Here is a 10982-nt window from a genome sequence, read left to right on the forward strand (position 1 = left end):
TGTGTACTATCTCAGGTACTGACTTTGAATGCCAAGCAATCATTTTCATACACATATTTAGTGCCAGTTACATATCATGTCCCCAGTAGTGCCAGTTACATATCATGTCCCCAGTAGCGCCAGTTACATATCATGTCACCAGAAGGCCCAGTTACATATCATGTCCCCAGTAGTGCCAGTTACATATCATGTCCCCAGTAGCGCCAGTTACAGATCATGTTCCAGTAGCACCAGTTACAGATCATGTTCCAGTAGCACCAGTTACAGATCATGTCCCCAGTAGCGCCAGTTACATATCATGTCCCCAGTAGGCCCAGTTACATATCATGTCCCCAGTAGTGCCAGTTACATATAATGTCCCCAGTAGTGCCAGTTACAGATCATGTCGCAGTAGCGCCAGTTACATATCATATCCCTAGTACTGCCAGTTACAGATGTCCCCAGTAGTGCCAGTTACATATCATGTCCCCAGTAGTGCCAGTTACATATCATGTCCCCAGTAGTGCCAGTTACATATCATGTCCCCAGTAGCGCCAGTTACATATTATGTCCCAGTAGTCCCAGTTACATATCATGTCCCCAGTAGGCCCAGTTACATATCATGTCCCCAGTAGTGCCAGTTACATATAATGTCCCCAGTAGTGCCAGTTACAGATCATGTCGCAGTAGCGCCAGTTACATATCATATCCCTAGTACTGCCAGTTACAGATGTCCCCAGTAGTGCCAGTTACATATCATGTCCCCAGTAGTGCCAGTTACATATCATGTCCCCAGTAGTGCCAGTTACATATCATGTCCCCAGTAGCGCCAGTTACATATTATGTCCCAGTAGTGCCAATTACATATCATGTCCCTAGTAGTGCCAGTTTCATATGTCCCCAGTAGCGCCAGTTACATATCAAGTCCCCAGTAGTACCAGTTACATATCATGTCCCCAGTAGGCCCAGTTACATATCATGTCCCCAGTAGTGCCAGTTACATATCATGTCCCCAGTAGTGCCAGTTACATATCATGTCCCCAGTAGCGCCAGTTACATATCATGTCCCCAGTAGCGCCAGTTACATATCATGTCCCCAGTAGCGCCAGTTACATATAATGTCCCCAGTAGTGCCAGTTACAGATCATATCCCTAGTAGTGCCAGTTACATATCATATCCCTAGTAGTGCCAGTTACAGATGTCCCTAGTAGCGCCAGTTACATATCATGTCCCCAGTAGCGCCAGTTACATATTATGCCCCAGTAGTGCCAGTTACATATCATAGCCCTAGTAGTGCCAGTTACATATTATGCCCCAGTAGTGCCAGTTACATATCATAGCCCTAGTAGTGCCAGTTACATATCATATCCCCAGTAGTGCCAGTTACACATGTCCCCAGTAGCGCCAGTTACATATCATGTCCCCAGTAGTAGCAGTTACATATCATGTCCCCAGTAGTGCCAGTTACATATCATGTCCTCAGTAGTGCCAGTTATAGATCATGTCCCCAGTAGTGCCAGTTACATATCATGTCCCCAGTAGTGCCAGTTACAGATGTCTCCAGTAGTGCTGCTACAGATGTCCCTAGTAGTGCCAGTTACATATCATGTCCTCAGTAGTGCCAGTTACATATCATGTCCCCAGTAGTGCCAGTTACATATCATGTCCCCAGTAGTGCCAGTTACATATCATGTCCCCAGTAGTGCCAGTTACATATCATGTCCCCAGAAGTGCCAGTTACGTATCATGTCCCCAGTAGTGCCAGTTACAGATCATGTCCCCAGTAGTGATGGTACAGCTGTCACCAGTAGAGACAGTTACATTATCATGTCCCCAGTAGTGCCAGTTACATATCATGTCCCCAGTAGTGCCAGTTACAGATGTCTCCAGTAGTGCTGCTACAGATGTCCCTAGTAGTGCCAGTTACATATCATGTCCTCAGTAGTGCCAGTTACATATCATGTCCCCAGTAGTGCCAGTTACATATCATGTCCCCAGTAGTGCCAGTTACATATCATGTCCCCAGTAGTGCCAGTTACATATCATGTCCCCAGAAGTGCCAGTTACGTATCATGTCCCCAGTAGTGCCAGTTACGTATCGTGTCCCCAGTAGTGATGGTACAGCTGTCACCAGTAGAGACAGTTACATTATCATGTCCCCAGTAGTGCCAGTTACATATCATGTCCCCAGTAGGGCCAGTTACATATCATGTCCCCAGTAGTGCCAGTAACATATCATGTCCTCAGTAGTGCTGGTACAGATGTCCCCAGTAGGTTTTTAGCCCCACACACACACACAAAAAAATTACTTCTGGAGATTATGGTTTATGGAATAATTTGGAGAACGGATATTTGGATAAGGGATACTCAACCTGTAATTATATTATTACCCAGATCCGTTCCAAAGAAAATCATTGAATACTGTAGTTCTAAAATTCCTGGCATAATACAGAGACCTGGGTATCAGTGACTTACACCAGGAGCATAGTCTGCAGCAGTGGCACCTATGACGCTGCTTTGTCCTCATACGATGGAAGATGTTGTTCTCCTCCTCTAGAAGGGAATGCCGGTCTGTGGTACACGGAGCATCTACCAGAACCTGCAGATCCAAGATGAAGAATTATATTCTAAAACAACACTGGGCCCAGTGGTGGTTGAGGGGATCTATGGGCCTGCAACCAACAGTGGCTTGTTGGCTTAGCTAAGACATGCAGGGGCTGAACAACACACAGGAGGAAACACTAGGGAGATATACAGTAGGTGACATCCACTCTAGTACATACCTCCCAAGTGTCCCGATTTCAGCGGGACAGTCACGATTTTCGGGTCCTGTCCCGCTGTCCCATCCGCGGCTTGCATTGTCCCACTGTGGAGGGTGGCAGTTGGGAGCCCCCCCAAGCTGATTGAATAGACACTGTGCGCATGCGCACAGCGTCTATTCGCGGCTGAAAATGGGGTCATTTGCATAGGCCCCGCCCCCTATTCCAGCAGCCAAGAAGTTGGGAGGTATGCTAGTATCCCAGTGTAACCCAGGTCCAGTGACCAGAAAACACAACCTGCACAGCTTGCAGGGTTGTAGCCAGAAAGCACTGATAATGGTCATTGGATCTCTGCCATTTTTTACCTAACGTTTTGTGTGAATAGCTATTACTGGGAGGGAGAGATTACAGCCCCCTTTATGGTCCTGACCACTCCAGTTTTACCCTAGGGAGATACATTACCCCCCCCCCCCCCACCCCCCCTGTGCCTGCCGGCAAGCGATGCACCAAATATGTTTTAAGAGACAGAGTCAGGCTTGTCCCCATCTATGCACAGGGGCCACGATAAGAGGCACATCTGCTCCTTACTGTATGCGTGCTGTGTATGTGTGTTGTGTGTATGTATATATGCTGTGTGTGTATGTATATATGATGTGTGTGTGTATATGTGTGTGTATGTATATATGCTGTGTGTGTATGTATATATGCTGTGTGTGTATGTATATATGCTGTGTGTGTATGTATATATGCTGTGTGTGTATGTATATATGCTGTGTGTATGTATATATGCTGTGTGTGTATGTATATATGCTGTGTGTGTATGTATATATGCTGTGTGTGTGTGTATGTATATATGCTGTGTGTGTATGTATATATGCTGTGTGTATGTATATATGCTGTGTGTGTATGTATATATGCTGTGTGTGTATGTATATATGCTGTATGTGTATGTATATATGCTGTGTGTGTATGTATATATGCTGTTTGTATGTATATATGCTGTGTGTGTATGTATATAAGCTGTGTATGTGTGTATGTGTGTATGTATATATGCTGTGTATGTGTGCTGTGTGTATGTATATATGCTGTGTGTGTATGTATATATGCTGTGTATGTGTGTTGTGTGTATGTATATATGCTGTGTGTGTGTTGTGTGTGTATGTATATATGTTGTGTGTGTGTATGTATATATGCTGTGTGTGTATGTATATATGCTGTGTGTATGGTGTGTGTGTATGTATATATGCTGTGTGTGTATGTATATATGCTGTGTATGTGTGTTGTGTGTATGTATATATGTTGTGTGTGTATGTATATATGCTGTGTATGTGTGTTGTGTGTATGTATATATGCTGTGTGTATGTGTATGTATATATGATGTGTGTGTATATGTATATATGCTGTGTTGTGTGTATGTATATATGCTGTGTGTGTATGTATATATGCTGTGTATGTGTGTTGTGTGTATGTATATATGCTGTGTGTATGTATATATGCTGTGTGTGTATGTATATATGCTGTGTGTGTATGTATATATGCTGTGTGTGTGTGTGTATATATATATATATATGCTGTGTGTATGTGTGTTGTGTGTATGTATATATGCTGTGTATGTGTGTTGTGTGTATGTATATATGCTGTGTGTATGTATATATGCTGTGTGTATGTATATATGCTGTGTGTATGTGTGTTGTGTGTATGTATATATGCTGTGTATGTGTGTTGTGTGTATGTATATATGCTGTGTGTGTATGTATATATGCTGTGTGTATGGTGTGTGTGTTTTTATCCTTAGTGGGTCTCCCCTTATCTTAAGTACCCCAAGCTCCCTGGATACTTAGGGCCGGATTCAGGGTTGATCACAAAAGCAAAATCTTTCTCAAAAGGGTAAAACCCTGCTGCGCTGCAGGTGGGGCAGATGTAACATGTGCAGAGAGACCTAGGTAACACCATGCTGCGCTGCAGGTGGGGCAGATGTAACATGTGCAGAGAGACCTGGGTTACACCATGCTGCGCTGCAGGTGGGGCAGATGTAACATGTGCAGAGAGACCTGGGTAACACCATGCTGCGCTGCAGGTGGGGCAGATGTAACATGTGCAGAGAGACCTGGGTAACACCATGCTGCGCTGCAGGTGGGGCAGATGTAACATGTGCAGAGAGACCTGGGTAACACCATGCTGCGCTGCAGGTGGGGCAGATGTAACATGTGCAGAGAGACCTGGGTAACACCATGCTGCGCTGCAGGTGGGGCAGATGTAACATGTGCAGAGAGAGAGATTTAGGTGAGTTATTTGTTTCTGTGCAGGGAAGATATTGGATGCTTTATATTTACACTGCACATTAGAATTCAGTTTGAACACACCCCACCCAAATGTATCTCTCTTTGCATGTTACATCTGCCCCACCTGCAGTGCAGCAGGGTTCTTCCCAATTGAGAAAGATTTTGCGTTCTATCCCCAGTGACAACTTGTGTCTGCAGACAGCCCTTTCCCCACTGTAGGTCTCCAGCCTGGCATTTAGGGGAGATCACTAGTTTCCTGTGACTTGGAGATGGCATCTTATCTCGAGTCAGCCCACCGTGTGAACAAGGTAAGTTCCAGATCTGACCCGGGACTTTGGTGGGAAAGGGTAGACGTTATAAGTTACACTGCACATAAGGCGCATTGTCGGGTGCAGTAAGAGTGGAGGAGATAAAAAATAAGCAGCAAAGAGAAGGTTCATGTTTATAATACCCCTTTCACATCGCACCTAATTACCGGGTACAAGCCGCTTTCTTGCCGGTTCGACCCGGTAATTAGGGTGATATGAAAGGGGTTTCCGGGTCCCGCAATCGGGTTGCAACACGGCAATACGAACTGGTAAAAAAGAAGGGTTCTTACCATTTCGTGTTGCTGTGCAGTATGAATGGGTTAAACGGGTCGAGCGACCCTTTTCCCGTTCACACTATGGAGGAGACAGAGCTTGGAGCAGCGCCAGCTCTCCGATGACGCGCTGACACTGTTGCAGTGTGAACATGCACATGCAGGGTCGCACTGGGACTGAACCAGTTAAAAGTCCCGGTGCGACCCTGGATTTGCGATTTGAAAGCGGCATTAGAGACAAGTTACATAAGAAGGGATACAATTAGCTAACAGCTAATCCTGATTTTGTTACCCTGACCAACACTGATCACTGATTGGTCACTTCCACAGGCAGCCTCATTTAAAGGAGGTTTAGAAGGGTTGTGGATTTTAATATCCTTATCTTTTATCTTCGTTGCTTATTGTGTTCTACGGTGGAGTGCGTGGTAGTATACCTGCGCACCCAGTGATTAGCTGCAAAGCACTAGGCACGGTCTGACTTCACCGTCCTGATAAATAGACAGTCATAAAAAGTAGGTTTTTGTGCTGAGCTCTATTGTGTTCTACGGACGGGATGCATTTAAAATCCCGGCGGTCGGGATCCCAGCGTTCGGAATCCCGACCGCCGAAATCCCAACACTTTCTTCCTCTGTGGGTGTCCACGACACCCCTGGAGGGAGAATAAATTAGCGTGCCGAGCGTAGCGAGGCACCGGGCCCGCTGCGTGGCGAGCGCAGCGAGCCCGCAAGGGGGGGCGATCCACGTCCCCCCCTTGTCGGGATTTCGGCGGTCGGGATTCCGGCGTTGGGATTTCATACTGCTTCCCTATGGACAGACAGCCACTTACCCGGTCATACATGCCCTCCTCTGGCCAGTCTGTCCCATCCCACGAGGTGTCACGCACTCTGTCTTCTGTACACAACTCTTGTGGGATGTAGGCCTGTGGGACCCTGCGCGGGATGCAGTTAATATCCCGGCGGTCGGGATCCCGGCGTTTAGAATCCCGACGCCGGAATCCCGACCGCCGAAATGCCGACACATTCTCCCTCCTATGGTGTCCACGACACCCCTGGAGGGAGAATAAATTAGTGTGCCGAGCGTAGCGAGGCAGCGGGCCCGCTGCGTGGCGAGCGCAGCGAGCCCGCAAGAGGGGGCGATCCACGTACCCCCCTTGTCGGCATTACGGCTGTCGGGATTCCGGCGTCGGGATTCTGTACGCCGGGATCCCGACCGCCGGGATTCAATACTGAATCCCCCTGCGCAGGCGGTTGCAGCGGGAAATAGAGGAGTCGTTGGCTGCAAGGTATGCCTGAGGGGGACTATATAGAGCATGGGTCCTCAAACTGCGGCCCTCCAGATGTTGTGAAACTACAAATCCCAGCATGCCTTGCCACTCCCTTATAGCAAAACTGTGGCAAGGCATGCTGGGATTTGTAGTTTCACAACATCTGGAGGGCCGCAGTTTGGGGACCCATGATATAGAGAGTAGGGCAGGGGGAGCAGAGGCGGTCCTGCAGCGATGCATAACCCACAGCAGAGAGAGCCGGCACCGGGAAGGGTGATCCCTGGAGAGGACAAGGGCCTATGCCGTGCTGTGAGCTGCTGACCTGTAAGGAGCGGAGGCTGCGCAGCTGTGTGACCAGGAATGGCGCCAGGAGAGCCAGGCTCCTCCAAGTCCCCTACTGCTGCCACCTGCCAGAGGGAAGGGAACCGCGCTGCCCCCACTAGCTGCCAACCACAGGAGGAGCCCCAAACCCGGAGAGAACAGAATGATGTGTGCTGCCGAGGTGTCCTACATAGTGCCTGCCCGTGGGGGAGCCGAGAGGGTGAAGACTAGAACCTCGAGGAAGAAGGTGCTGAGGGGGTAAATTACCTGGGAGCACACCCAGCCGGAGGATTCTCCCGGGGTTGCTCCGAAGAAGATAGAGGACGCAGCAAGTGGAGACCAAGGACTGCAGGCACCGCGGAGGACACCCGCTCTCTAGGAAGGACATGCAAAGGACTCCTAGCTGGAGACCTGTAGAAGCCCCCTCAGTGGTGCGGAGCTGCCCTTAGAGTTGCCTGTCCGAAAGTGTGTTTTGAACACTAGGCAACATCAAGGACAAGAGCCACGCAGAGGACAGGAGACAGCCCAGCAGAGGAGAGGACAGAGGAAGATCCCCAGCCTGATAGGAGCCGGGGGTGGAAGCAGAGGCCTACCCAGAACAGCACGACAGGCGGAGCCATGGACGACCCAGCACCTCCTGCTGCAGGAGCCGATGACACAGGACACAACAACAAGACAGAGATCCTCTGGGAGCAGCCACAGCCATTACACCGCAACTGCGGAGCGCAGCATCCCGGGCGTGCTGTGTAGCGAATCCAGAGGGACTTGTGATGCAGTGGCGGTGAGTACTCCCCTAATCCCGGGTGCTTGTGGCCCTCCTTCCTGATATTTCCCCATATATTAATAGGTACGTGTGTCATATTGCAGGTTGTTTTATTAGTGATCTATCTAAAGTGCAAGAGTAATGCAGGTATTTCACAATTTTATATATATATACAGTATATATATATATATATATATATATATATATATATATATATATATATATATATTATATACACAATTACACACTTTGGATGAGATGTTTTTGGCATTTTGGACTGGCTCCCATCGACCAATCGGGTTCTTCCTGAACTTACCCACCTCCTTTTGACAGACTATGGTTTGATCTTGGTGTCATCCTAGTTTGTGGTATCTTATCCGCAGTAATGAAGGTGGTGATCCCTTATCTATTATTACATTGGCATACGTGTGGGAGGGTGACTATAGCGATACTTAAACTTGAGTGGAATTGAAGGTGTTAATATAAGCATGCAAAGGTCCTAATTTATCAAGGAGTGATAAAACTCACTGTGAATGATAACACATGTTGCGTATGATAAATAGTGCTCCAACCAATCCGCCCCAACCGCCATGTTTTCAGCCTCTGTCATTTGTTTTAAAAAATGACTGTTAGGGGCGGATTGGCTGGTGTACCAATTATCATACGCAACAAGTGTTATCAGTCACGACGATTGTTATCACTCGTTGAAAAATGAGTAACTCTGTAGCGCTTTTAGAGGCTCCTACCCCTCGGCCTGCATGAAGAAGGGCTGAGTGTGCGTCCATGTTGCTTTTACTGCAACGTCACCAGGACCCAGTGAACGTGCAGGTCATTTGGTTATGTAGCCAAAATCGGACTGCATGTTCAGCCTATGGGGGTGGTCGATAACGATATTGAGTGTACACGAGCCCTTGTCAGCGATATTATTATTATTTTTTAAATCCTAACGTGTGCATGGGACGTCACATTTATCTAGCACTGTCCATAATGTGACAATATGCAGCTCATTGGTTGCTGAGGCCAACTTCTCCTTCGCATTACTGGCCAGATTTCCTCCTCTCTGCATTCCACAGCATTGATCTTGCTAACGATGTCCTCAAGCACGGCCGACAGAGGATGTTGCTGACTATGTTTGGGAGTGCGCATAGTCAGCGATGTAGGGGGTAATTCACTCCTGATTGCAAGACTAAAAATGTGGAGGCCGGGCGATTAAGGAATGTCTGCGCATGCATATAGGTCCTAGTGCTCAGGCCATCCACTGATGAAATACATTAGTCTTTTTTTTGTTTTGTTTTTTTATAATCAGTGGCCATAAGCAAGATGATTGACCGGAACCCATTGTTTGGGGGAATGACCCATCCGTTTTCTGAACGTGTCTGGGAAGGCGTGTGACATCCCCTCTGGCCTCGATTGCAGCACCGAGTAAGTTCTGGGCTTGGCACAGGCTGCACACACTGGGAAAATCATTCAGTGGTGAGTGAGTTGCGAATGGATTTAGCTATTCGCAGGTAGAGTGGCCAATCCCAGGAACAGCGGGATCCCGGGATTTGGCCCCAACATTGGCCGGATTTCTAGATTGGGCTGTGCACCCACTCAAATGCTGCCTGGCTTCTCCCGTCCCTGGCTCTGCGCAGCGTGATGTAGTCAGAGGTCAGGCTTCGCAGGGCCGCAGCGCCCACCCGCCCGGCATTTGTTATATTAAGTAAACCAATCCTGGGATTGAGCATTTTACAATCCCATATCTCCGGATTAGAAAAATGCCCAGGGATTGTCATCCCTAAGCGCAAACCATTCGCAGGCCTTCACTGGGTGGGATTACACTCTGTCGCTATAACTAATAGCAGTATAGTCATAAGGTGCTGCTAAAACTGACCGGAGCGATCAGGTCTGAATAACCCCCATCGTAGCGTAGCAACCCTTCTAATAACCGGGTCGAATGGCCGAGTTGGTCGACCTGGTTATTTGGTTGGGAGCTTTCACACCGCACCTCAAGCAGGGTCGCTCTAACATCAACCCAGCAATAATTCGGGTTTAAGGTGCGATGCGAAAGGGGTATGATTTTGTTTGTTTTTGGTGTCAATGCCAGCTGGATATCTGTATATAGGGTAAGTGTTGATACCCAGGTTGGCACTGTCCTGGGTTACACCCATAACATACATATAAGAGAGCCCATATCCAGCCGCACGCGCAGTCTCTATCCCTGTGCAAAGTGGGGATTCGGGATGATTTGCGATTCCATCGTAGACTCTGATACTGTGTCCCGGACTAATCTGATGGCAAGGAATCACAGTGTGAGCTCTGCAGTAAGTCATTAGCCACTATTAATGTCATCGTTTCATTCATAGATGAAAACTGTACCTGCTAGAATCGTTTCCTAACCAGAAGCCGCATAACTGCGATACTTACACATAGGAGAAGACTTCCATCTAGATTATCTGATTTACTGAGAATGGAGAACGGAATGGAGGAGAAGAATCACATTGCTAATAAGTTATTGAATATAACCTTGGAGATCATCTGCCTGCTGACTGGGGAGGTAAAGTCACAGTGACATCACTCTTATCTCTATTACTGACACAGGGACCTGACTGGGGAGGTGAGGGGGACTGGGGGCGTCACAGTGACATCACTCTAATCTCTATTACTGACACAGGGACCTTACTGGGGAGGTGAGGGGGTCTGGGAGCGTCACAGTGACATCACTCTTATCTCCATTACTGACACTGGGGACCTGACTGGGGATGTGAGGGGGTCTGAGAGCGTCACAGTGACATCACTCTCACCTCTATTACTATCAGAGGGACCTGACTGGGGAGGTGAGGGGGTCTGGGAGCATCACAGTGACATCACTTGTATCTCTATTAATAACACAGGGACCTGACTGGGGAGGTGAGTGGGTCTGTGAGCGTCTCAGTGACATCACTCCTATCTCCACTACTGACACGGGAGACCTGACTATGGAGGTGAGGGGGTCTGGGAGCGTCACAGTGACATCACTCTCACCTCTATTACTATCATAGGGACCTGACTGGG

The 10982-nt window shown here is 48.0% G+C and overlaps 1 protein-coding gene across 1 annotated transcript in view; it reads right to left on the reverse strand.

The window, feature by feature from the left end:
* LOC146056231 (tyrosinase-like) overlaps nucleotides 1-6594 on the reverse strand; it is a 44245-nt gene extending 37651 nt beyond the window's left edge. The window contains exons 1-2 of the mRNA XM_083168364.1: nucleotides 6428-6594; nucleotides 2456-2579 (exon numbers count right to left, since the gene is read on the reverse strand). Of these exons, the coding sequence (XP_083024490.1) occupies nucleotides 2456-2579; nucleotides 6428-6439 (136 nt within the window). The 5' untranslated portion in view covers nucleotides 6440-6594. The remainder of the gene's footprint in view (nucleotides 1-2455; nucleotides 2580-6427) is intronic.
* Nucleotides 6595-10982: the final 4388 nt, after the last annotated feature.

This window comes from Crinia signifera, unplaced genomic scaffold, assembly GCF_055691185.1.
Source record: "Crinia signifera unplaced genomic scaffold, ASM5569118v1 HAP2_SCAFFOLD_76, whole genome shotgun sequence".
NCBI classification, from domain to species: domain Eukaryota; kingdom Metazoa; phylum Chordata; class Amphibia; order Anura; family Myobatrachidae; genus Crinia; species Crinia signifera.